This window comes from Argopecten irradians, chromosome 4 (assembly GCF_041381155.1).
Source record: "Argopecten irradians isolate NY chromosome 4, Ai_NY, whole genome shotgun sequence".
Classification (NCBI taxonomy): Eukaryota; Metazoa; Mollusca; class Bivalvia; order Pectinida; family Pectinidae; genus Argopecten; species Argopecten irradians.
In genome coordinates, this window is record NC_091137.1 from 16,504,728 (window position 1) to 16,530,468 (window position 25,741).

Below are 25,741 nucleotides of genomic sequence, written 5' to 3' on the forward strand. Positions count from 1 at the left end.
CATTATTTACTTTTCTTTTTCTGTTTATCCATTTTGTTTGTAGTTGGTCATCTTTGTCATCTTCGAAGACCTTTGAACCATGCCTGTTAGGGATATATTGACTTTACAAGTGACGTAGTAATGTCCAACAAGAAACTATTAACATGATTGCTAAAATTTTTATCAATGAACAAAAACAAGGCTAACGATATTGCGGTTTTACTGCCAGATTGTTTATATATGCGCACAATCTTAAATTAGAAAAGAATCGTTTCCAAATTAAACTATATTATTTAATTAGTTATTCTCTTGCAAATTTAGCATTGCGTACGTTAATGTTTGTATTCTATGGTATACCCCTGTTATGTAAAAATGTATATGGTGTGACAGTAGACTGTAAATAAAACTGTTGTTTAAGAACATTAAACTGCTCTTTATGGGATGTAAAACAGACGTTGGCTCCGAAATAATGCCTCGCCCATGAACAGGAAGCCCTATCAAAAACGAATTATGAATAAGAGTAAATCAATGCAAAATAAGGATAATTAAATTAAGAAAACCGCATGAAAATGACATAAAAATTAAACCGGAAAATTAACATAATTTTGAAGATTATTAATTCATCGGAATGCTTTATGTTAAGGATGCAATATCGAGACTTAAATAGGGAAGGTGCATTAAGTAAGATTGCACCGAACATGAAAATATCAAAGAATGAACCATTTAAAAAAACTGAAAATGTTTATTAAATAAGAAAACGCTACATTTTATTATCTGTATAGTCATGGGCCTTTTCTGTGGTGGATACAATCTGGCGTACCAGAAAAAAAAAATATCAAACGAGCACAATGAATGTCCAACATAAGACAACTTGTAGATTGTAAGACACCTAAAGCTGTCTCCATACCTCAAGCTCACAAAGTTGTCAAATATGTAGAAAGGCAGAGGAAAAGATCCTATGTCAGCTAAATATTACTACATTTAAACAAAGAATGACCAAAGGCAAGAACATGCATCGATTTTCATTCTTAATCTGAAAGTGTTTGAGAAAAGGACTTGTATAAAGATTTAAGAGTAAAAATAGTGGTATTATTTCTGTTCTATATATTCAAAATAATCAATTTGCTATCAAACAAATTTCATACTTATGACTTTCACATTAGATAACGATAATTCAATACGATTTATCTCCCTTACGTCTATAAATGACTAATGAATGATCTATGTTTGGGTCAAAATAGTTTGTTTTTAAATAGGTTTACGTCTCTTTTTTAAATAATTTTTTTTTCCTCCTACCGAAAGTATTAGTTAATACAATAGATTATTTAGAGGTTTTAATTTTTTGTCGTTTTTTAATGCTATACAGTGATCGTGTCACCTATTTGTAATAAAACTGGTCTATTGAACGTCTGAATTGCCTGTACCAAACTGTAAATGACCTAACGCTGACCTAGCATTATTCAACATAGTGTAGCTGGACAACATTAATTCTAGGCTGACTATACTGTAGTTTTACTGCCGTGCAATTTAGATATGTGTTGTGATTTATTTTCTGCTGTAATCAATTGCAAACTATAAAGTTTGGTGAATTAAAGTACAACAATCATTGAAAGGCACAGCCAAAATGTGTGATGCCTTATAAGTATTTGTTACGACAAAAGTCATTTTATAATTTCTGATAACATTGAAAAATGCGAAACAAAATTGTAGGCCACAGTTAGCTTCGTGGACTGACCATATGTACTCCTATCACAACACTGTAAATATAATGCGTTTTGGAAGTACTGATCATTTTGAGCTCTAATTTTACTGTGTATAATGTAAACCCATGCATTTTTAGTACTGTAATTAGCAAAATGTTGTGGTGGCGAATAACGTGTTAAAGGCTCTTCGTCGGTATGACAATTACGGCACAAATAGCGGACCTAGACACAGACCCCGAAATAATGTTTCATCCATCAACAGTTCAAAGCATATACAATCGCAAAATGAAATCTAAATAAAATGTAAACCAGTGCCAAAAAAGGTCATTTACAAATGAGAATGATTATAATGCTGTTGAAATTACACCAACATAAAATATACCAGGGATGAAATATCGACACTAACTTCAATAGAGAAAGGATATTAGGGATAAGATAAGATCGTCCTCCAACATTGGACTTTCAAAGTATGCCAACAGGCAACACAAAGAAGTTATTGAATAAGTAGACATATTTAGAGGAGCCCAATGCACTACCTTCGTTTTCATTGGTACCCCATATACCCATCAAACAAAACAACCACCAAACTATTCCCCCATTACTCGACAAGTATGATTATTTTCTCTTTTAACAGTAAATGGTCCAATATAACCCTCGAGGTATTGATAGCAAATAGTAGAATGCCAAACTCATGAATCACTCGGCTAAAAACTTTTTAATTATTTGTACATTTGAAAACAAAATATGCAAGTCCATGCAACTTTTTGTTCTTTCTTTTGGAGCAAGACATTGTGAAAAATACCAAAAGCTGAAAAAAATGCAAACTTACAGTCAATTTGTTTGATAACATGCCCATTTTTCTGAATTGATACGAAGGATGTGGTAAATTTTAGTTAACCTTAGCGAACCGCCATACTACCCCGAAAACGACACCGGCGTGCAGTGGAAGGTCCGCCCTGCTAGTTATATGTATTGGTTGTATAGTTTATCACATTCACGTAATAAAAGAATGGCTAAAAAAGAGAAATGAAATGTATAGTAACGAGAAAGTTCAGTACGACTTATCTCCCTTCAGCCAGTATTATTGAAAAAATAGCTTTGATGCAATGTCGTCAGTTGTAAAACATTGGATAAGAGGTTACTTAAAACGACACCAAAATATAATTATAAGCTAGATGCCAATTGCCTTTATTCAAGTATCCCTATCTTTCGAAAAAAAACCTACGTAGTTATGAGTTGATCGAGCCACTAGAATGTAGCCTGATCGTCGTGGCCACCTCCTCTATGTGTCATCTTTTAATAAAACTTCTAATACATCAACGTATGATTTCTTAAAAGTTTATTTATTCTTCAAGTCTGTATAATTACAAGTTTATCCCATCCTGAAGCAGTACCCTACAATGTAACCTGACTTCAGCCTTGACCTGTTTTGACCACCCCCCGAAGATCTCTAGAAGTCTCCCTGGACTACTCTTAATTGAGTTCAGGACCCCATCGTTCTCTCCTATATGTTTTTTATATTGTCTCCAGCCCTTTTTTATTCACTTGTCTGTATTAACCTGTATACGAGGGCTCTAAGGCCGAAACGGTATTATCAGGTACCGCATCCCTTCAACCACGGCTAATTAGGCACCCCTTGTATAAATATTTTATATCATTCTGGAATGCCCACAAAGGATGCTATGGATTTTTTTCTGTAATGTTGCAAGAGTGCCGAGCAGATCGGTTTGGGATTTCATTTCTCCGGACTTTCTCAAAGATATATATATCCCTTCAGTAGTACCCGGTAAGTAACACATTGTGTTGAAATAATACATTCTGTGTTCATAGACGTTTCATTGGTCGGTGTAACAATTTGAAGTGGCAAATTGAATTTTGAAAACAATAGCTTTGAGTTTTAATTGTCTTTGATAGTTTAGGATCTGCTCTGGTGAGGTTTCAGTTTCGCTGAAGTCTCGTTTCATCAGTTTTTGTGATTTTTTAAACAAATATTGTCTCTTTTTGTACCAAGCTGCCATGTAGAAACTGTCAAAATTATGACTTCTTTTAATTATAGAAAATTTTATACAGGAATTTTAAGAAATGGCCAACTTGGTGACCATCTTGAAAAGGTGTATTTCTAACATTTTGTGGAGAGGTGACATTTTATTTTTTTAACTTCATTATTTTCACTTAAATCTCATTTAGAAACAATTGATGTTTTTAGGTGTCATTTTCGACTTCCGCATAAATCGCCTGTGCGACGACATTTTTAGCTATACCAAGTTAATTTTTGCTGTAAATCTTTTCAATATTCACTTTGATGAAACTATTATACTTTTAAGTGTGAAATTATAACCTAATGTTTTTTATATTTACATTTTAGTGAAGTTAGAGTAGTTATTTTTTGCAATTAAAGTTGAAAAATAAAAAAATAGTGCGCACTGATACCTAATTGTTATGCTGGGTTTAGAAAGAACAACTTTGATCTTTTGAATTGCAATATTTTAGAAGATGGTAGACATCAGAAGTTATTCTGTGAAGCGTTGACTATTTCAGAAATAGTAAAAAACAAGTATTTTCGTCTTCAAAATTTAGGAGGGAAGGGTAACATATTTCTGCTATTCTGAGCAAAACGAATGGGTTGATAGCGTGCTATTATCATTTTCTAGAAGAAATCATGATATTGTCCATTTTGAGAATATGCATACTTATCAGACATATAATTTGGAAAATGTTGTTTTAGTTTGTCGTGTGTATGGTCAAAACAGTGAAATTTCGGTAAATTCACAATTGCGTCATACAGCTATTATATATGAATAACAATGGCTTAAAATCAAGCATACCACCATATCCATTTTCATCTTTTGAATGAACTCCTATTTCCGAAATTCTGTATTCGAAAAAAAAGTTAGTCATCGGAAAAACTTGACTTTTCATCAGAGCAGATCCTTAATCAAATTGAGTTGAATGATATTTCATTACAGTTTCATGAAACACCGTGCATGAAAATGACCGAATTCCTGAATACTGATATGAATGGATAATGTCATTCTTATAAAAAGGCAAATGCATTATTATCATATCGAATCTTGAATGCATTCTTACTGTTTGTGGTTTGTTTGGTTACAAAACAATAACGGACACTGATGAGTATGTATTTTTTAAAAGATACATACTTGGAGTTGGTACAATTTTAAAAGCTTGGGGTCCAAAGGCAATATCTGTGTTGGTAGATGACTGGGAATTTGTGTTACAGTCGATAGGATTTGGCTGATGTATAAGGGGAAGGAGTCACATTTAAATATCCCATCAATATTGATAATATACAAATTGGATTAAGGGCTTATACATTCACTAAAACTTTAATTAATGAGTTGTAATTCAGCACACGATGAAAACTTATATAAACACAGACTTTGGTCTAGTTATTATATACATTGTATATAGAGAATATTTGTTAATTAAATTAATTGATGCGATCAAATTAAAGCGACGTTTTGTTCGTCCTTGAACTTTACAAACATAAAGCGTTAAAATGCTGACATATTAAGATGCCATTATGTAATAAAGAATTTGAGGAGTCCTGGTCACTTTTCTTTAACTGAGAAGCCTATAACCGTTCATTGTTGTTGGTTTTATAATTAACCAAGCCTTTTCTCATCGACAATGATAGCAACACCCAGATCACGGATAATGTATCTTAATATGTCATCCCAATCGTATGATATCCCTTGAATTACTCTGTCTTTTGTCACTCAAGTATCTTTACTTCTTTCAGTATCCATAAGCGACATTGAATGTTACTAATCAGCCGTGAGTTATCACTGTTAAGTAGTAATTGCCTATCAGTCATTTTATTATTTTGTTTTTCTCCTTCAGCTTTTTTCTTAATATTTTGTTATACAGCTAGTACTTTAAATCACTTTAGCGAGTCGGAGTTCGTTTATCATTTGATCCCAGTGTTTTCACGTTCAACACGTACATATTTAAACTTGCTTTTTTTCGCACTGTATTGAATTTTATCCCATTTTGATATAGAGTTGACATTATTTGTCTTTTCCTAATGGCATTGTTTAATCTCCAGTGTCGTAGACATTTAACACCAAATACACTCCAACATCTACCGTACAGCTGGGGTATACATACACAGTAATGGTGGTCATCACGCTAAATAGCCTAAGTAAGCGTTTACAAAAAGTGAACGTTTTTAATTCATTAAACTTCAGTCTTTGCCAAGTGCATAAAGTATGTGTATAACGACTCTATTGACATTCATTGAACTCGAACACTTACATGTGTGTACTTTGTTGGAGTAGAGCGCGCCCTTAGTTGTAGGATTAGCATGGCCTTAAATGTACTCTTGATTGACATAAGTTATTAAACATTTACGTTCAAATATTTTACAGGTAATAAACTTACCTGTTTGTTATCTACAGACGGCACCGGTCAAATCTGGAACCTAAACTGTATACAAATATTTAAGTAGCACTGACTGAAATCTTCGACAAAGATATTGGAATCCCATTTGATCATTGTGGAAGATTTAGAAACCAGACACGTTCAACTATTTTTGTCCTACTAACTTAAGAACGAAAAACCTAGGAAAATCGCGATGGTTTTGTAAAGATGTGATGTGTTCCAGTTATTGTCTGGATCCTATTTTGGAATCTACTGAGGTTACAGAAGTGGACCAACTAACGGACAGGATTATCGTCCAAGACACCGGATTATCAAGGATACGCTAGTGTTGGCAAAAATCATTTATGTATAGAATAGAACAAAAGGAAGGAGTTTTTTTTAAATTGTGTTTTCTAACTTGGATTATAAGAATAGCGTGCATACAGCGATGACGCTATGGGAGCAGCGAATGGGAAAGTTGTCCGTAAGTAGGCTTTATGTTTTATTTGATGGTTTTGAAACATCAGTACTCCCCAATAAAATAGCTCTTCAACCGTACCGATTTAATTATATCAATGCATTAAACACTTTGTTTAACATCACGATCTATTGCATCTAAATATGTGCACCCAACTCCAATAAGTAGAAAGTGGCAATTGATAATGGGATGAATATATATCTTGGAATGGAATACATGTATATGGTAAATACAGATAAGATGTCACAGATATTTGTCGTCAGCAAATCCGTGACATTTGTAGCATTCTAACACAAAAATAAGATAGTCTAGGGCTAATTACATACATACAAGGGTTAAAGATCAATACAAACTTCGGAAAATCCTAACAACCCATCTAGACTGCAATTGAAGGGAAAGGCACCACATCCCTGACAGCTGGACTAGAGAACCAGTCCGGAAACAGATTCCCGTCCTGTATTCATGACATTACACTATTACCTGTAGTATTGGAATGCCACAGTCGTTTTTATTGCGTGACATTTCTTCAGTGATGATACGAATGAACCCCATGCACCCCAGGATATATTGGTTGGTCACCCAATGTATTAGACGTCAATAAACGGAAGTGTTAGTACAGATTGTAATTGACACGATAATGCGTTATAAATTAACAGGCAAGTGGGGTCAAATATCATTCATACCCTCCGTGAAAACAACACAGCATCAATACACAAGGAACAAAGTTTCTGTTTTCTCATTAGAACTACATTGTAACTATATCTGGGTGCACTGCTCACGAACAGGATACAACGGTCTAAATACTTGCCTTTAAGATGGTCTATTTCAGATCCTTTTCCTGGTGTGTATCCACGTCAACTTCTTCGCTTTTTTTACGTGCAGGAATAATAAAACAATACACCATCTTATCACACCTGGTATGATTTAGTAATCTAAGTTCTGTAGGATGGTTATAGAATATACTGTGGGATAGTGACAGAATTCACTGTAGGATAGTTACAGAATTCACTGTAGGATAACAGAATTCACTGTGGTATAGTTACAGAATTCACTGTGGGATAGTAACAGTAATCAATGTGGAATAGTTGCAGAATTCACTGTAGGATAGTTACAGAATTCACTGTGGGATAGTTACAGAATTCACTGTGGGATAGTTACAGAATTCACTGTGGGATAGTTCAACCATTCCAGAAAAATGGTTCCACTTTTTTTTCAAAACAATTATCAGCTGTCTTTAGCGGATTTCATAATTATGTTGTCAATTGCATGAATTTTTGTTTGTTCCAAATTTAAGACGAAAGGCTACATGAAAAAATAGGAATGGGGTTAATTCTACCACCCATCTCTTGTCTCTGTTACGAAGAATAAGCTTGAAAATCGCCTTTTTCGATATATATATGATTTATATTACCTCTTACTCTCAGGTGGCGTTACGGATGATAGAGAGAAATAATAGGGCGTAAATATTTTGAAATAATACTTCACAACGATCCAAATCTAGACAAACCATTACTAAATTGTACGTGACGAGTATGGTATAGATACATCATGAATCTTGATATGATATAACTTTGTTTAATTATTTCACTCATGGAGGTTATATATGAATACATGTAGTGTTATGGATGTTAGAAACATTGAAATTGCGGTGAAAATAGCTTGAGTGAGTTTATACCAGATATTCTGTTTATAAACATTTTATGGCATGGAATTGGAGTGTTTATGCTCGTCTATTGACCATTGATGTCCAATGTTTTATACCCACAAGCTTACTATTCTTTATAAATAGGATCACACGTCGTTCAGTTCATTGTTCCCATCGATCTTTCTATAACTAGAATAACATGCCAGCCTATTTCTTTATTTGTCCATATACTCAAATTGCAAAATATGAATAAATCTCACGGAAATGATGTTTTTTTCTCTAAATTTTGAATGGTGAACTAGTTATTTATAAAAAAATAACTGACTTCCGTATCAAAGCATAAACAGGTTTGAGTGATTCATCAATTCCAAACTTAATCATGAAATCGTTTGAAAGTTTGAATATACTTTCTAGAAACAGTCGAGGCTAGTTTTTAATTCAAATCGATAAGCTGGATAGGGTTTTGTTGCCGTTGTTTTGCTTGATACTTATAAAGTATGATTAATTTGTAATATCACATTATATATAACACTTGTAGCTGCTACCAAAGTGAAATTCCAGTTGCTATCAAATTAATCCAATGCATCATCAGATGATTAGACCTCCATAACATGTATAATTATAGCTAATACGTGATTTTACGTATTTTTTTTCGTATGCTTAGTAAATATATTTTCTTACATCCGCTTCACATGTCGTTATTCAAATTCTGATCGAGATATGTGTGTGAAAATTTCAGAGTTTTTTCTTTACATGTTCTTCTTTTGGGGTATATTCTATCACTAGGTTACTTATTTGTATGTTAATTACACATTTCTCTTCAATTGGGAGGATAGTAATAAGGTATACTCTCTTGCTGGTAAATTGTAGTTAATGTTCACAGAACAGTTAGATATAGCTAATACATAAAGACAGTGATGATTTGAAAATATTTTACAAATGAAACAATTTCTCTTATACAGATTCGGGGCCTCAGTTCTCTTCCGACAACACGTCGGATTTCGCGATTGTGAATTTGAAAATCTCGACGAAACCGTTTGTACCATTATACCAGTCATCCATGACGGTACTGGGAGGTAAGTCAAACAAAATAGTCGGCTAAACACGGCTAGTTCGGAAGCCTTGATACAAGTACGGAGTCTACCAGTTTCAAATAACTAGCAACCCCATTTCAAGAAAAGTAGCTTAAATATATGACGCGTCCTAAGATTATGTGTAAGGTGGAATTAAAATGATGAATTGCCTTCTGTTTGCGCTTAGCATCATCGTCAATTTATTTTCATTTTTATTTTAATATTATTAAATCTCCAACCGGAAGTATTAATAGAACTATTGAGAATTGTCCCTTGCGTATCTCCTCAATTTTCCTGTAATATGTTTTCATTTTTTACTTTGTCTAAAATTTACATAAATAATTATGAGTAAATAGATAAACAAACAAATAAGTAAACGATGTTTATACAACCTTTGTATATAGAGGAAGGAAGATTTTTGATACATTGACGCCCTTTTAACATGTGTCCTGAGTAATTCTCACTTAATACGTATGCTGATATTCATTGTTTGTCTTTCAATTCTCACATGCATTCGTATAATCTAAACACTAGACATGCTAATCTGTATTCGTGACAGTCCGTCAAAGAATTTATGGTTGGCATTTTGATCTCATGTAGAAACATTAATATTATATCGACAAAGCGATCGCTACATGCGTACAAGGAATGTATAAGGGTTGCCTCCCGTGTATCGGTCGTGTCTATGAACATGTATGTGATGTAATATTAATCCAGAGAGTTAATTCTCTGTAGTAATTACTAGCTAATTCCAGGTGTATGGAAATCCTTTATGTAAGCAATCAGCAGGTCCAAACAACATTTCCAATGGATGATTGTCAACGTTCGAAATCCTTTTCACAAACGAATCCGTTAATCCACCAATCTGGCACTGACGTTCTGTCACGGCTTTTAATGAATAACGGATTGAGTATATATATGTATCTGGTGTAGTTGTCTCCGCCAATACATACAGATTAAAATCGGGTTAGCGGAATAATCCAGATTTATAATTAGGTATTATTGATGGATTAGCAGGGCCAACCTTCCGGTACAGTCGGTAGATCCCAGTTGTAAAACATCGTGGATTGGTTTTGATGAGTCTGTCAGTGTTAGACTAAAGTTGAAACAATGAGATGAGTTTAGATGTCGAGGAAGTATTTGATAAGATAGACAATGATATATTGTCTTAAGTCATGTTGTGTTGTTTTAGCCGCTTAATACCATTATACTGAGTGGACAATTTGAAAAGGAAATGACAGTGGAATTTCTTTATGACTATCTTTATGTAAGAATCTGTGATAGATATTTTCCTGTGGATCGTTTTTTGGTGAGGGATTTTCCCCATGGTTTGTTAGTGCTAAAAGATGATATTTATCGGTTTTATTCAGTGATGTTGCTATGAATCCATGTGAATATCCTATGTGTAAGATAAGTGCTTTGACTGATACCGTTACTGGGAATCTTCAGTGTTTCTTCTGATTATTTGGAACCTTTTGTACCTGTGTGATTCCATCAAACATGACAGAGTCGGTAATTAACCAATTTAGGAGCGAGAAGTTTCTATCAAATGGAGTAAATATGGTGTTCTACACGCTACCTCCTCGCTGTCCACCGTCCAAACAGACAAGAATATCGAGGGGTTCAGGATATAGGACGTTTTCCCTGAGGATGACGAGAGGTTCGTACAACAGTAACGTGTTTACACATTCGTGCAAGTTTTCTTTTACCTTATGTAGCATCATCAATTCAGATTTGCCGAAACCCCACTCCCCTTATTCGCAAGTTTAACAACAACAAAAAAGACGTTTAATCAAATAACCAGCTGTTATGAGGCTTTTCTGGTTGTCATAGGACAAGAAACAGGAAAAAACATCATAGCAGTTTTGTGTCTATTAATATAACGATTTATGATGGTGGTAAACATCAACGATGACATCCGACTTCGGTTAATATCATTTATTTGTATTCCATAAATCGTGAAATTGGTAACAAACCAAATAAAATTGCCATGCATACTATTGTAGTACAATAGTGCATTTGACTACATGACAGAAATCGATTGTGACGTCAAAATATTACGCTAGACACTAAAAATGGCACAATTAAACAATTAACTATTAACTTGGAATGATTATATACTTGTGTAGATTAAAATCGTGTTCAAATTATGCGTGATGTTACGAATACTCACACGAAATCGGTACTAATTTCATTCAACTGATTGATTCTGCTGAATAAGTGAGCTCCCAACCAGTTTCAAACATAAACCTTATTAGAAGATTGAGACATGGGCTTGGCTAGTTTCATTAACATCATCATTTCATGTTATGTATGTCTACGGTGTTACACGATAAGTACATTTTGTACATTGGTGAAATATTTTAGAAGATGTAAGCTTGATACATTTACATAGTACCAGGTAAATACTAAACGGTTTAACATCTTATATATATTCTCATAATTTCAAAAATGTCTAAAATTCGACTTTGGCATGGCTTTTTCAATGCCAGACTATAAGAAATTCAATTTATCATCCTTACAAATATCTTACCTTATCACAACTTAAGAGACGGACTATAAAATATGACACTTACATGAACTCCTCAAAATAAAATCATGTCTTAATATAGATACAATGTATTATTTACCATTTTGAAGTAATTTACCATTTGAAGTAATTCGTATCCAACAGACTTACGCTTGATTGGATCCCATCCATGTCATCTGGAAAATCCTGTTGATATTACGTCTTTGAACCCTATAGATACAATGTATACATTTTGAAAATTTACTCATCATCTAACAATTTTCCATAACGACTTACCACAGAAGTTTCTTCGAATGGTTTATACAAAATATATTTATGAAAGAACATAAAGAAGACAAAGAATGTAAACCATGCGCCTACCTTATGGCGCGTCAAACGTAGATAAATATATTGTTATTTATATTGTGTAATTTATTTGTGTTGTATAGTTTACTACTGAACGATTTATATTATATCGTTGATATTCATGTTGTACCATTCATCATTCATATTGCATCACTTTCATTCATATTGTGTCATCGTCGTTCATATTGTATCATCGTCGTTCATATTGTATCATCGTCGTTCATATTGTATCATTGCCGTTCATATTTTATCATTGCCGTTAATATTGTATCATTTCTGTTCATATTGTATCATCTTCGTTCATATTGTATCATTTCTATTCATATTGTATCATCGTCGTTCATATTGTATCACCATGCATATCAAAGATACAAAAAAAAACCCACAAAATAACTAAAGACTACAATAAGAATATAAATACTGAATAATAAACAACGTTTTGACGCGCCACTACTAAGATACGTAAGCTTAATTGATCGTTCTTGCAATTGGAAGGCATTACATTAAATTTATGGCCGGATTCTATATGCGAAATATGAAAATATTTTTAGACATTTGAAGAATAGTGAATGATGAAATGGGGTTTCCTAAAATATCTGATAATCAATCACGACAATAATGTGATTTTAATCTTAATTTCAATACAGTTCTTGGTTTGTCTGTATATAAACTCTTCGTTAATATCGAGAGATGTTAGAGTTAATGTATAAAAGTAATTAAAGTTTATCGGTAGATCAAATAACAAATGTGTTATTTTGCGAGAAAATTTTAGCCTGTATAAGTATAGCGTTAGTTACATATGCGTTATACATACGTATTCCCCATGTCATTTATTTGAAAAACGAGCTAAAATACATTTTTACTTAGTGATCAAAATTCCTCAATACGAAAGTAGCATTATGGGTGAAAGTAAAGATTGAGTTGAATGACTGATATGTTCCCACCGTGGAATTAAAAGATTACACAAGTCACTGTTCTAATATGTATTATTTTCTTAGTGTAACAGGATTAGTGGAACTACTTATTATAATATAATGCTGTATTGGACATATTCCATAATGGTGCAAACCGTCATATTACAAAGCATTCCTCGCTCACCATTCGTGTGTAGTAGTTTGTACCGGCTGTCGTATTTGCGATTCACTCGAAATCCCATATTTGCACAACACGTTTGCGTATTAAGAATGGAATGTTTCTCTCTAATACTAGCAACCATGGCGCATATGTAACTGTCTTTACTTTTTCTTCAAATGTTGGTTATCTGTGTGTTTTTTGGGGAGTAACGTTAAAACTCTAAAAAGTATCGCGTTCCTCTCGTGCATATATTAATGATGTAACAATCATGATTACTTCTTGCTATAAGTAGATTAGTACAGGCACGTAATATTCTGTCTCGACATGGTTGTGGTAACGTTGTCGTTGTTGTAAAGATATGCTTTTGTCAATCGTCACCTTCAGCATGGATCAGGAACAGCATTTTAAATCTAATTAAAAAATATTTCGCTTCATATTTAACAGACGACGTTATGAAAAGTCAATTCTGATTGGCTAAGCAAAGATGTAAAATTGTCATTGCGAAAATATCATGTACAATGTATATACCACCAGGCTATTTTAAAGAGTTAATATAGAATTCTATTAGCCTTCTTTAGAAATGTTGCATTTTAAATTATGTTTACAAAAAAGTTCAATTCAATCTACGTATTGCCCTTCATCCATAATGTATATGTGTATTGTCATGGTTAAGTTTACTAAGTGTTGTACACATTCCCTAATGCAAACACTCGCCACATTTACGACTCCACTGACACATTCCTGACTACCCTCCTCAGTAGGGTAAGTGTACCTGTAACTTATAGAAGTTGGTTTACGATTTACGTCTAATCCGACCTAAAGCAGCCATTTTATGTTAGGTTTTGTCAGTAATATTCTTTCGAGTGTCTGTACAGTAACACTAAATACCTGTCGTAAACTCGTAACTGTTTTATTGTCCCTAGTCTTCTCCTCATTGTCCCGATCAAATATTTACTGATAGGTTTCACGGTGGATAAATGTCCCTAGCATTATCGACTGTAAACATCTCTAGGTTTAATGTCACTTTCCCAATAGGATTTATAACACCTTTTCTCGGCCCGTACATATACTATACAGATTAGATTATGAGACATGTATGGTAAATAGCTGAGAAAATCCAACACATTCACATTGTTAGACTTAAATTTCTTTTCTAATACAGATCAGACGGACCAGGCAATTCAATACAAGATACGTCTTTCTTGTCCTTGATAACAAACAGTTCATAACATATCGTAATGGTATTTTGTCATACTATTATGATATACCCAGAAATGTGTACGGTAAAAATCCATTGTCATGGCAAGAAACATATTTAGATATGTTACGAACTGTGTGTTATAATTTATATAAACATATATTAAATCGGATAATTATTGAGAACCGACTTTTTATTACACTATCACACTATTGAAAATAAAATCATATTACAATAGGAATTATCATGTCTGTGACTAATTTACATAATCGAGAGATTAAATAAATCCAAATCCTGTTGTAATGTGTTTTTATTTTCAATAGTGTGACAGTGTATTAAAAAGTCAGTTCTCAATAATTACCCGTAGATATATGATTATATAAATTATACACATATTTCTTACTTCTTATTTCTCTTGGGATGTAACTACATGTAGTGTGATAATTGTAAATACTCTAGTTACTCTTTATGTAAATGTGATCAAAAGTAAGACGAATATTTAACATTAACACATTTTGTTATCAAGTTTAAAAGGAAACTCTATATCACGTGTGAAACAATCAATAAAATTGCCCACAGCTGCTTTACATGTTGGTTATGTCCTCAGCATGTAAGGTATGTAATCTGCCGACAATCTTTAGTTTTTTGATAATATATTATTCGGTAGACAGAGTCTATAATGTCAGAATTATGTCTGTGCATCCTTGCGGTTTACTCATGGATGATGTAATACTTCACCGACAGAATCTTAATACTTAAAGGAATACATTACAAGCTATGCCTATTAGCTCGCCATAAACAGTGCTGCTACGAACGTTGTCTGAAATAGATATCTGTCGGATCGTTTACTTCTCATTTTTCTGGCGTTATAAGTTTTCAGTTTTTCCGTTATATTTTGTCCTACTTGAATACTGTCATTCAATACTGTCTCAAATTGTTATACAAGTACATATACGTCTTAAATGATAGTAATAATGGAGAAATTATTTGTCTTTTTTATTAGCTTAATACGTTCTGTAATACATAAATATAATTTTTGTTTAGTATTAATACTGATTTATAAGAAAGAGGGGGTCATAGATAATTCGCCAACATCTCCACTTTCTGTGAATCAAGAAGGAAAGACTTGAAAACCTCCAATGGAACACACTTGATAAATCACAAGACCTCCGTCAGTCGTATGACCTTAGGCTTTGATTTTATGCAGGACTTTAATGTATCTTTTCTCGCCACCAGGTGTCGCTTTTGACATGATTTATAACCGGATTTGATATTTATGACTTTACTGCTAGTTCCAGACAATGACTTTCTCGTTGATCTCTGGAATACGCACATACACGTATGCGCATGCAGTTTAAATTCTCTTTAAAACGCGAGTTTATCCCTAAACGACTTAACAATGACAGCGAGGCTAATTCCTTTATACATCTTGTGACGTCATAGTGTAAATATGTCCGTTATTTAGATGTTTTCTGTGTCCAACTCCCACATGCACAGGAGGAACATACAATATGCTTTAATAATATACATTGTGGGGGAAAACTGCTTAATAATGACAGCAACTGTTCGGCACATATGTGTCAATATCTTTCAAGGCGCACACGATCAAATTTACAGGATAAAAATTGGCTGTAAAGTCATTTAGATATCAAAATAAAAGCTTGAGGTGTTTTCAGTTACTAGGCACCTCTCAAGGAAATTTGGACTTGTGTGGTCCAAATTCTAGATTTTGTTTAGAGGACGAATTCAATTGAACGAAGAATAGTGTATTTGGTGAGGAGAGGCTGTGTGTAGCACATAACATCTATATTATGGTTATGGAAATATGGGAGTTTGGTGAGAATGTCATGTTCCTAAATGTAATCTAGTATTCCACATAATTATGTAGAAATAAAGGGACGTTGACGAAGGTTAGTGAGCAATTACTAGTGCTAGTTCTCATATTGTTAGATTCAGTGCAAGTAAGCCCATTAAGTTTTCATTTGTATTTTTATTTACAGTTTAGCAGTATATGTCTCCTCAGTTTTATTTATCTTGATTTAAAAGGTTTTAAATGTAATTTTATTAAAACTTAATCAGAATTAATCAGCTATGCTAAGTTGGAAAATTGCCATATGTTTGATGCTGAAAACAAATAATTTTGCTTAACTTTCAATAAATCCTTTGTGCCAATCTCGTTACGCTAATTTAAAGCTTTATGTGTTTAAAAAGAATTTCCAACAAAAGCACTATCTCCACTGTCATATCGTGTGTCCCATTCATCACCAGCTGATCTATCTTGTCACCTCTTGAAACACAAACCCTCCTCCCATTTATCAAGTTCTCTTCCTCATACAAATGACCGGTGACCTTGAAAGATGAAGGGTCAGAATAACCACGCAAGACATTTATGCCACAGAAATGGAACAATATAGAATATCTCATTATATATTCATAACCTAATGACAAGTCAATGATCTGATTACTAACACAATTAGCAACCAAATTACGTCTTCAATACCGACACAAAATAACAAGCACCATCAAACAATCAACGAGAAAACATCTGATATGTTACTTTCAGAAATGTCGACACCTGGCGATAAGTTGATATACTAAGGGGAAACAAACAAAAATAATACCTACTATTTGTTCAGTTGTTTTTCTTCTCGGTAAAAAAACAGATAAGAGGTGTTGATTCCACATTGTTGTATAGATTTCAGTAGTCTATAATTAGCGAGTTGAACTGCTATCTTCTGATCTGTTAAACGAATGCTGACATTGCCTAACTCATCGGTGTTATAGATATACCCATTCATTGGCAACCAAAACAGCATTCTCGTCTGTCATTTTTCTTAAATATGAGATTCCGACACAAATGTTAGTTTTTGCCAAAATTGTACCAGGTTTTAGGTTATGTATTGATAAATACCTATTGTATATACCTCCTCTCGGCAGTGTCGAGACTGTTATCTGTTTTGTGGTTAAAGCTTAATTGATTCTGTATTGTGAGAGTTGACAGCCCAGTTCACGTAACTCGCCCCCAAGGCACGCAACGGTGACACTGCAGTTACCAGCATTCCTTCCATACCTCACCATATAAACTGTCAATATGATCAGGCCAATATTTCTCGAAATAGAAAGTGCCAACTTAAATAACATTTTTTGTCATATCCTTGGTAAGAAAATGACTTGAATCCATTTTTGGCTTAAGGTTGTAATTAGAAATTGTTGCTTGATGCAATGCTACTTTGAATAGACATAAAGTAAGGTAATGTTTTTACTGCAGAGATTGTGGCTATGGGCAGGAGTTGTGAAAAGCATACTTGAAGATTAAATTTTGGTTTTGAATAAAAAGAAAGGACAAAATATTGCTATATTCCACCTAATTTAGTTTGCTCATAGAAAATGTGAAGTGGGCTGATAAATCTTGCTATAAGAGAATTTGACCCTGATGTTCAGAAGGCATTGGTGACGAATTTCGTTATTTTCTAACTTATAGCTACGATAAGTTCATGGAAGTTGGCAATATACTTACGAAAATATTATTTTATATCCTACCCCTTGTTACACACGTTAGTGTATAAAGAAAAATAAAGAAAAATAAAGAAATTTGAAAATCTGGCCATCTGTTTCACTGGGTACCATAGTATCAGGGAGCAGTACGTCTCGTCAACATGGCTTAACTGAATAATTAAGAAAACTTTAATTCAATCGGACATTGATGTAGTTAAATGTTTCTGATTGTCACCGATTCAATACTAATGCACTGGAACAGCTATTAAAATTTACATTGCACAAATGACAAAATGTACGAGTCATTTCACTACTACTTGAGTATGGTAACTGAAGCTTCAGACGACATGCACAGTTAGTAATCACTCTTTAACAAACAACACTACACATGAAAAATGAGGAGTCTTTTGTGTAGAGATAATCTGGCCTATATTCCATATAAAACTGAAGTCTACCGCAGATAAACGGACCTATTGTGGCTAATTTTGACACTTGTCAATTACCTGCTCATTAATCGTATGAAAGCCGACGATGTCGAATTCAATAAATCCTATTAAAAATTTCATTGCACAAATTCATTTTCACTACTATGTTTAGTAATTTTGAGTGCAACGAGAAAGGGGTCAGATAAAAACATTCAAACGGTAAGTTCAAACATGACGATAAAATATGACAAAACAATATGGCCATGTCCTTTTGACATTTCCCATGTGTAATTAACCAACGTGATTAATAAAAAAACCCAAAAAAACCTTAAAACTAAAATCTGCTGTTCCGGAAATGTTCTAGGATTTTTTTGGATCAATAAAGGGTCCTTCAGGGTCAAATCCAGTTAACGAGTAGCACGTAAAGCACACTGACATCGAATACATTGGTTGTTACATATCACTATAGCGATATTCTATTCCTTCTGTGGTATCAGGAATTGTTTTCCTTGAATGGTAAAAGGGAACTCAATAAATTCCCAATTTTTGTCTTTATTTGTTTGTTTTTTTTATGTTTTTTTATTTTTTTATTTTAGGTTTAAGCTTTGCTATGCTGGTGATATGTCCTCCTAAAGTAACTTTATATTATTTTAAATTATTTTGATGATAGTGATTTGGATTTTTCCTGTCGAGACGGAGAGTCTGATTCTATATTTGACATGATATTAGGATATTACGGGATGTATTGTATTTGACGGAATGATTCAGTAAAACGACACTATTATGAAAATAACAAATAATATAACAAAACCTAAAATGACCAAAGTCTCCCAGGATATCTTCCCGCGTGCATCTGTTGATTGGATGTGCAAAATGCGAAGTCGAGTTTGATCAATTGTTAAAAGATGCTTCACCGCTGAAAATGGTATTTTGTCTCTACCAAAAACAGGAGCAAACGATTTAGTATTTTTCTTCAGTTACAAAAGTTACTTGCTTTACACCATAACCACCATTGAAAAGTTTGAACTTCTAATTTGCCTCGAGATAAAAATATAGAAAATAAAATTAATTGCATCCCGAAAATTCTGTGGCATTATATCCTACATGGAATGAGGTACTGACTGCGCATGCATCAAAAGCGAAATAAACTATTTTGTATTAGTTTTTGTGTTAATTAGACTCTGTCGGCGGTGGAGCATCTTTAAGTGAGGGTTGCTATTGTAATATTTTTGAAAATATAACAGGCTTTGGAACACGTACTCAAAATTACTCAAATCACTTTTCGTAAGGTCTGATAGCATAAATCTGACAGAATGACTTATTTGTCATTCAGTCGTCCCACTCTTTTTATGCTGAGTGTTAAGCAGGAGTAGAACCTACCACTTTTGTAGAGTTAGGTATGTCTAGGTCAGTGAAAAGAACCCTTTTGAGGGATTAATTTTCTGTGGAATCATCACATGTTTCATCAGCCAATCAGAAGTACTGTTTCAAACACTGACTTCATTTTTGTCTTTATGGGATGAAATGGATTAAATTATTAACGGGTATATAACAAAATATTCTCCGTGCAACTTCACTACCCAAGGGTTGTGGTCCATAGAGGTTTGAGCGGGTCGTAACCTTTGACAAGCGAAGATGGTCTGGGTGTCAATAGTTTTAAATTTCTAGTGATATAGTTTCTTACAGTAGCCTATAATGTGTCGTCATGTAGTTTGTTCTTCCTCGTATATTATATTGCATAATTAGATGTATTAAGTACATATTACATAAATGAGTTGATACGGCGTGATTTAAGGTAACAATATATATTGTGTCTTTCCATTGGAGCAGACTAGCACAGCCATTCGGGCGGTGATTTTCATGTCATGTTTTTCTTGCCTTTTAAAATACTGTAGCTTATTTCATAATCACTGCAAAAACTATATAATAGGAGGTAAAAAGAGATTTGAAGCTTTATTGAGAAGTAAATGTCAATACATTTATGTACTGCACTTACAGGTGCAAAGTTCCCAAACATGTTCTGCTGCTTCGTGTTGATTTATGTAAAAGTATAAAAAGTCTGGTTAGCTTTACACTCATAATTACATTGTGTAAATAAGTAATTTATTATCGGAATATAAAGCCAAAATTAACAAAGCAAACCAGTTTCTGTTGTATTGGAATAATTATGATAAATCACAATAGATAACTATTCTGGTGAATCGTTGACTTTGTCTGAGATGATCAACTATTTCTCGGGAGGGCGGGAAAGTGTGGAGAGGGCGGAGTGTTGATGTATCTTTTGTAGGCTCGGCGAGAAGTTTCCAATAAGAGTGTTGTAGCCCGTTTAACATTGACAATTAAGTGTTTGTATATTATAGTCACACCTGGACGTGGTTTAAGTGGCGATACAAAAGTTTCTCTGTTATCGACTGGGAATAGTTAACATACAAAAACTGTATCGAATTACACCGGCATAATACCGAGAACAAAGCGAATCCTCTCGAATTACTGTGTCGAAGAATGTGATGTAAAGTTGTGTTTGTTGATAAACTTGTCGTTTCTCTTGGTAACCCATAGACAAGCACTGAACTCCACGGATGCATACTTGTACGCCTCAGGTAAGTTCTATATAGGTATCCGTGAATATATATATCATTATCATGATGCAGGCGCAGAAATTTTATGTAATGTCCCCACAACATATTGATAGGGTTAAAATCATATAAATTATTTTTTAACTGTATACTTTAATTTTAATAGTAAATTAGACCGGTCACAAGTATGTAGAATATTAAAATACAGTGCAATCACTAATAACATTTTGTATGATAATTTTTGTTTTGGTGACATGTCTGTTTCTAGAACTATAAGTTTCAAACTAGGGGAGATAACCTAGTAATAGAACTCTACTAAAAAAAGACTTATCGACAACTTCGGGTCTGGTGGCCAGTATAATTCATTTAGTAGATCATAATACGGAGTAAAGTGAGATTTCCGGACAACATTTCAGAGAATGTATGGAATACAATACAGATAATGAAGCAATGGTGATAAAGTGATAAGTACAATTAATGATGGAAGTGGTAATATCAAGAAAGAGACATCAGAAGGTTAATTGGAGTCCATTCAAATTCATTAAAGAAGCAAACATCGGTAATTGCTGAGAGATGTTTGACAATCCTCCTTTCAAATCTTTTATGACAAATTCTTCCAATTCATTTTCTTACATCGAACATTAAATTCTGTTAATTTCACCCAGCTTCCTAGTGGGATCAGATTATATAGCCGAATTCATTAATTAGATTTTTCTTTTAATGCCTTTTCCGTTAGCTTTAAGATAATATAGAATGTGCAATAACTATCTCCTCACAGTTTAATATACTGGGTTGATTCGCTCTGTAGCTCTTCCACCTGGCGATGTAGTGAACTAAATCCCCCATTATAGCTTTATAAATGTACCGTATATTATGTGAACGCCAGATCCCATCAATAAGGATTAATGGACTAAGTGGCTTTTAGATACGGATAAGATTGAAATTGGAGTGAAATGTCATTAAAGTGTGTAAATCCATTTGGAAATAAAACCGCTTTCACTTTGGGACTAGCCTCCGTAAAGATAATTAAAGATTAATATTATATAGAAGTTTTATTATTGCTATTTACTTCGATTAAATTTCGCTGAGTGTTCGTAACACATTAGGCAAATAAATGATGTAAAGATTGAAGTTACTTAAATACGTACTCAAACAAGGGTGTGGTATTGTGTATGCGAGTGAAGTAGGTGGACTAGCATCCGCATTTCTCAACGTGAAATAGCTAAACTGTCCAATCAATTTAATGTACTTTATAATACACAATATTTTAAACTGAAAACAATGCAGTTTCTTTACGTTTTAAATGCCATTTTAGCATCATGCCAGATGCATAACTTTTGTTCAATATATCTCGTCAAAATCTGTCTGCGTACGTAGAAATTAATTTAAAGTGTACGAATGCTAAAACGTCCTCCCGGCTGACTATGTCCGTGGTTACATTTCCACGCAGCCTCGCTTTCAATGCTTTCAACTTTTCTTTATTTCAATGGTCAGAACAGGGAAACGTAAGCAGAACTTGACCGTTGTATTAATATGTGAGAACTAGTGGAAGGCCAATGAACGCATTTAGACTGGTTTTCTTTGCCCGACTATTCACTTTAAGTGATTACCGGTATAATGAAATTCTGTCATGTTCGATAAACGGGCTGAAAATGATCAGTTGTGACAGTCATAGTTATGATAGGTTTGGTTTACTGGTCAAGTATATATCAAGTGATACTGCTGACCTGTACTTCTAGTGATGTGAACCTGTCCATTTTCTCTCCAGATCCTGATGACGACAAACGTTGGACACGCAAATCTTGTCAACACAAGTGTAACTTCATTTCTATAGACAGTGTCAACACAAGTGTAACTTCATTTCTATAGACAGTGTCAACACAAGTGTAACTTCATTTCTATAGACAGTGTCAACACAATTGTAACTTCATTTCTATAGACAGTGTCAACACAAGTGTAACTTCATTTCTATAGACAGTGTCAACACAAGTGTAACTTCATTTCTATAGACAGTGTCAACACAAGTGTAACTTCATTTCTATAGACAGTCTATGTTTAATATATAACAAGTCTCAAAAGGCGATATTTTATTAATGGGTATCATATTTATTATATACCACGTATAGTTTTATCGTCATACTTATGGAATTGTCGGTTTTTCGAGAATTCTTGAAGGATTAAAAATAGTATTATACTCATTATCTCAATATCTCTATTTACACCAGTCAATTTTCTCATTCCTTAGATGGTATCGGCAATATTAACTTCATTTTATAATGCTGGATGTATTTATAAATATATTTTATTGTGGCGATCACTTCGCTAAGTACTGATTTATCATGTCAATGAGATTTTCCTTTAAATTGGTGATTTATTGGGACAATATTAAATTTATATGAAGTAATGACAAGGCGGATACTCCCTTCAGTGTAAATAAGACATTCTACAACATGTCTGATAGGATATTTTCTGACAAAAGAAATACGTTTATGATCGTAACACTATGTTTGTTTGTGTATGTAAGTATATGTGAAGACATCATTAAAAAATATAGCATTTTAGTCTGAAAACTGTACAGAAATGTCGGGTTGTTACCGCGAGCTATAGGCATAAGTGAGAAGGGAGATCATGGACAATATGTGCTGATTCACAATTCTCGACACATAAATGACATTTTCACTCCACACTCAGTATAGTAATTAAATCTATAATTGTTCTTGTATTTATTTCCATCATCTTAACTTCACTTTTCAGTCCATCATCTAACTTCTCACTTCTTGTCTCGAACTAATCACCCACATTTCTGTACAGTATTCAAACCAAAACTAATACTCTTCAATCAAGCCATATTCAGTTTCAACTCACAACTTACAAATTACAATTGAACCTGTAACTCACTCCTTCCCACCGAGCAACTCACACCTTTCCTAACTTAACTCGCATTTGATATCTCCATCTTCGTTTCTTTACAGTAGTCTGCCATGCCACCTCTTGGTATTGACTGTCGGGAGACAATCACCCTGAATGAACAATAAAATGGTTTAGTCGAATTTGAACCCGATTATTACTGTAGAGATGTGACAATTCCACAAAAAGAAAGGTTTCAAATCACATCACTAGGAAATAGTAAATCTCAGTCTGACTGTTTTGTATACTACAGTATCCGAGGTGTCATGTACAGAAAATGGCATTCCTGATCGACTGAATCGGACCGATTTAATGTGAATGGTCTGATATGTATAGGACAGTTTCTTAAGAAACGCCTTAAGTTAATAAAATACGTGCTTTTGATAGATCAACTCTGGTCATACATTCACGAGTAATGATGGCAGGTGTCAGCACAAGGTCACTTCGTGTTTCGCCTGGGAACTTGAATGATATTTGATGTACAAATGTAAATGTAGTCTGGAGTTTGGGTGTGTTTAAGATAGGGTTGTTTTCCCTTTGATTTATACATCAATCGCATAACTATAGAGCAAAGGACTGAGATTTACTTCAATTCAAAAAATGATATTTGTATGTAAAGATTTTAGAGATAGCCAGAAAGGGGCGGAAGTTTTTATGGTTATGTTTTAATATACCCGGAGTTCATTTCTTATGATTATATTTCATGGTCTCAAGTTTTAATTTTAATTGTGATGGATCAAACATTATTTTTAATAAAGAAATTAACATCTATGTATGATCTTTTGTGCGTTTATAACTTTAAAGTATTACTGTAGAATTGTTTATAATTGATGTCGGGTTGTTTTTTGGTTGAGAAAACTTAGCTCACACTAAACTCGTGTACCCGAAGGTCGAGTTTGACTGAGTGTGTAGTTGACGGAAGTATTTAGAGAGATACGGATCGCTATTACTCTGAGTTTGTAAAGAAAACGATAATCGTGTGCTGATCACCTCCGCCTAATTTTGATGACGTGAAATGACAGTGGAGAGAGGTGTAGAATTTCCTTATGATATCAGTGTCACTCTGAATGAGTTTTTTCACCCCGACATAAATCTATATCTAACACGTACCCCGTCAGCTCATGGTCGACGACACACTATTTAGTTTGTTGATTTGTGTATGGTGTGTTTCTAGAAACGTAGTCGGAGTTTCCCTTGACCCTGCAACCAAACTTCTGACTTAATCAAGGAGTTATACCAGAGATATTTGTTCACTGCGATATTCTTTAACGTTAACGCTATGGCAGTTATCTACTTTCTACTAAACAATAGATGAGTTATGGCTCTTTTGGTTCAAGATTGCTTCGTGTTGCGATCTCTAAATACTCATGGGACAGTTACTTGGTACTGCATTGTTGGTCGGTGGTTTTCTTCCGAGTATCCCTTCCCTTTTCCTCCGGACATTGACTCGTTCTTAAATGCCCTTAGGAAATGCCCTTGGATATTTAAGACGACAGAAAAAAAATAAACTAAATTGACATCTTACCCCGTCCGTCTTTTGATGAGGTCAGCTAAGATAGGTTTGACCCCCAGACAGCTGTCTCCAGTTGGAGTTGTGGAGACAATAGACATTAACAAATCGATATGACATACAGTTATGTCCCAGTCGATATATCCCTCTCTCTGCAGTAACCATACCCAGGGTAGGTTTTATAGTTGTCTGTGGTATGATAGGGAAAATATTACACTGGTTCAACTCGCAGGTAAAACTGACACGGTCCTGACTATTATTTTGTATAGAGCCCAGGTAAAATCGCTACAGCTATAGGACTAAATCAATATTTTATTTCAGAATATAATAATACCCACCCTGCTACAATTAATCATCTAATTCAACGCGGACTTAACTTTTGTTACGTAAATGACATTCCCTATTCTTTAGCCCAATATGAAG

The 25,741-nt window shown here is 33.8% G+C and overlaps 1 protein-coding gene across 3 annotated transcripts in view; it reads left to right on the forward strand.

Moving 5' to 3' along the window:
- The first annotated feature begins 6,503 nt into the window (after window positions 1–6,503).
- Window positions 6,504–25,741, forward strand: part of LOC138320773 (F-box/LRR-repeat protein 7-like) — a 53,171-nt gene continuing 33,933 nt past the window's right edge. The window contains exons 1-2 of one of the 3 annotated variants that reach the window (XM_069263971.1): window positions 6,504–6,546; window positions 9,148–9,261. In XM_069263971.1, coding sequence (XP_069120072.1) covers window positions 6,519–6,546; window positions 9,148–9,261 — 142 coding nt within the window. In that variant the 5' untranslated portion in view covers window positions 6,504–6,518. Of the gene's footprint in view, window positions 6,547–9,147; window positions 9,262–10,743; window positions 10,919–20,787; window positions 20,926–25,741 lie in introns of those variants that run through there. The other 2 variants (XM_069263970.1, XM_069263975.1) reach the window with 2 other exon arrangements.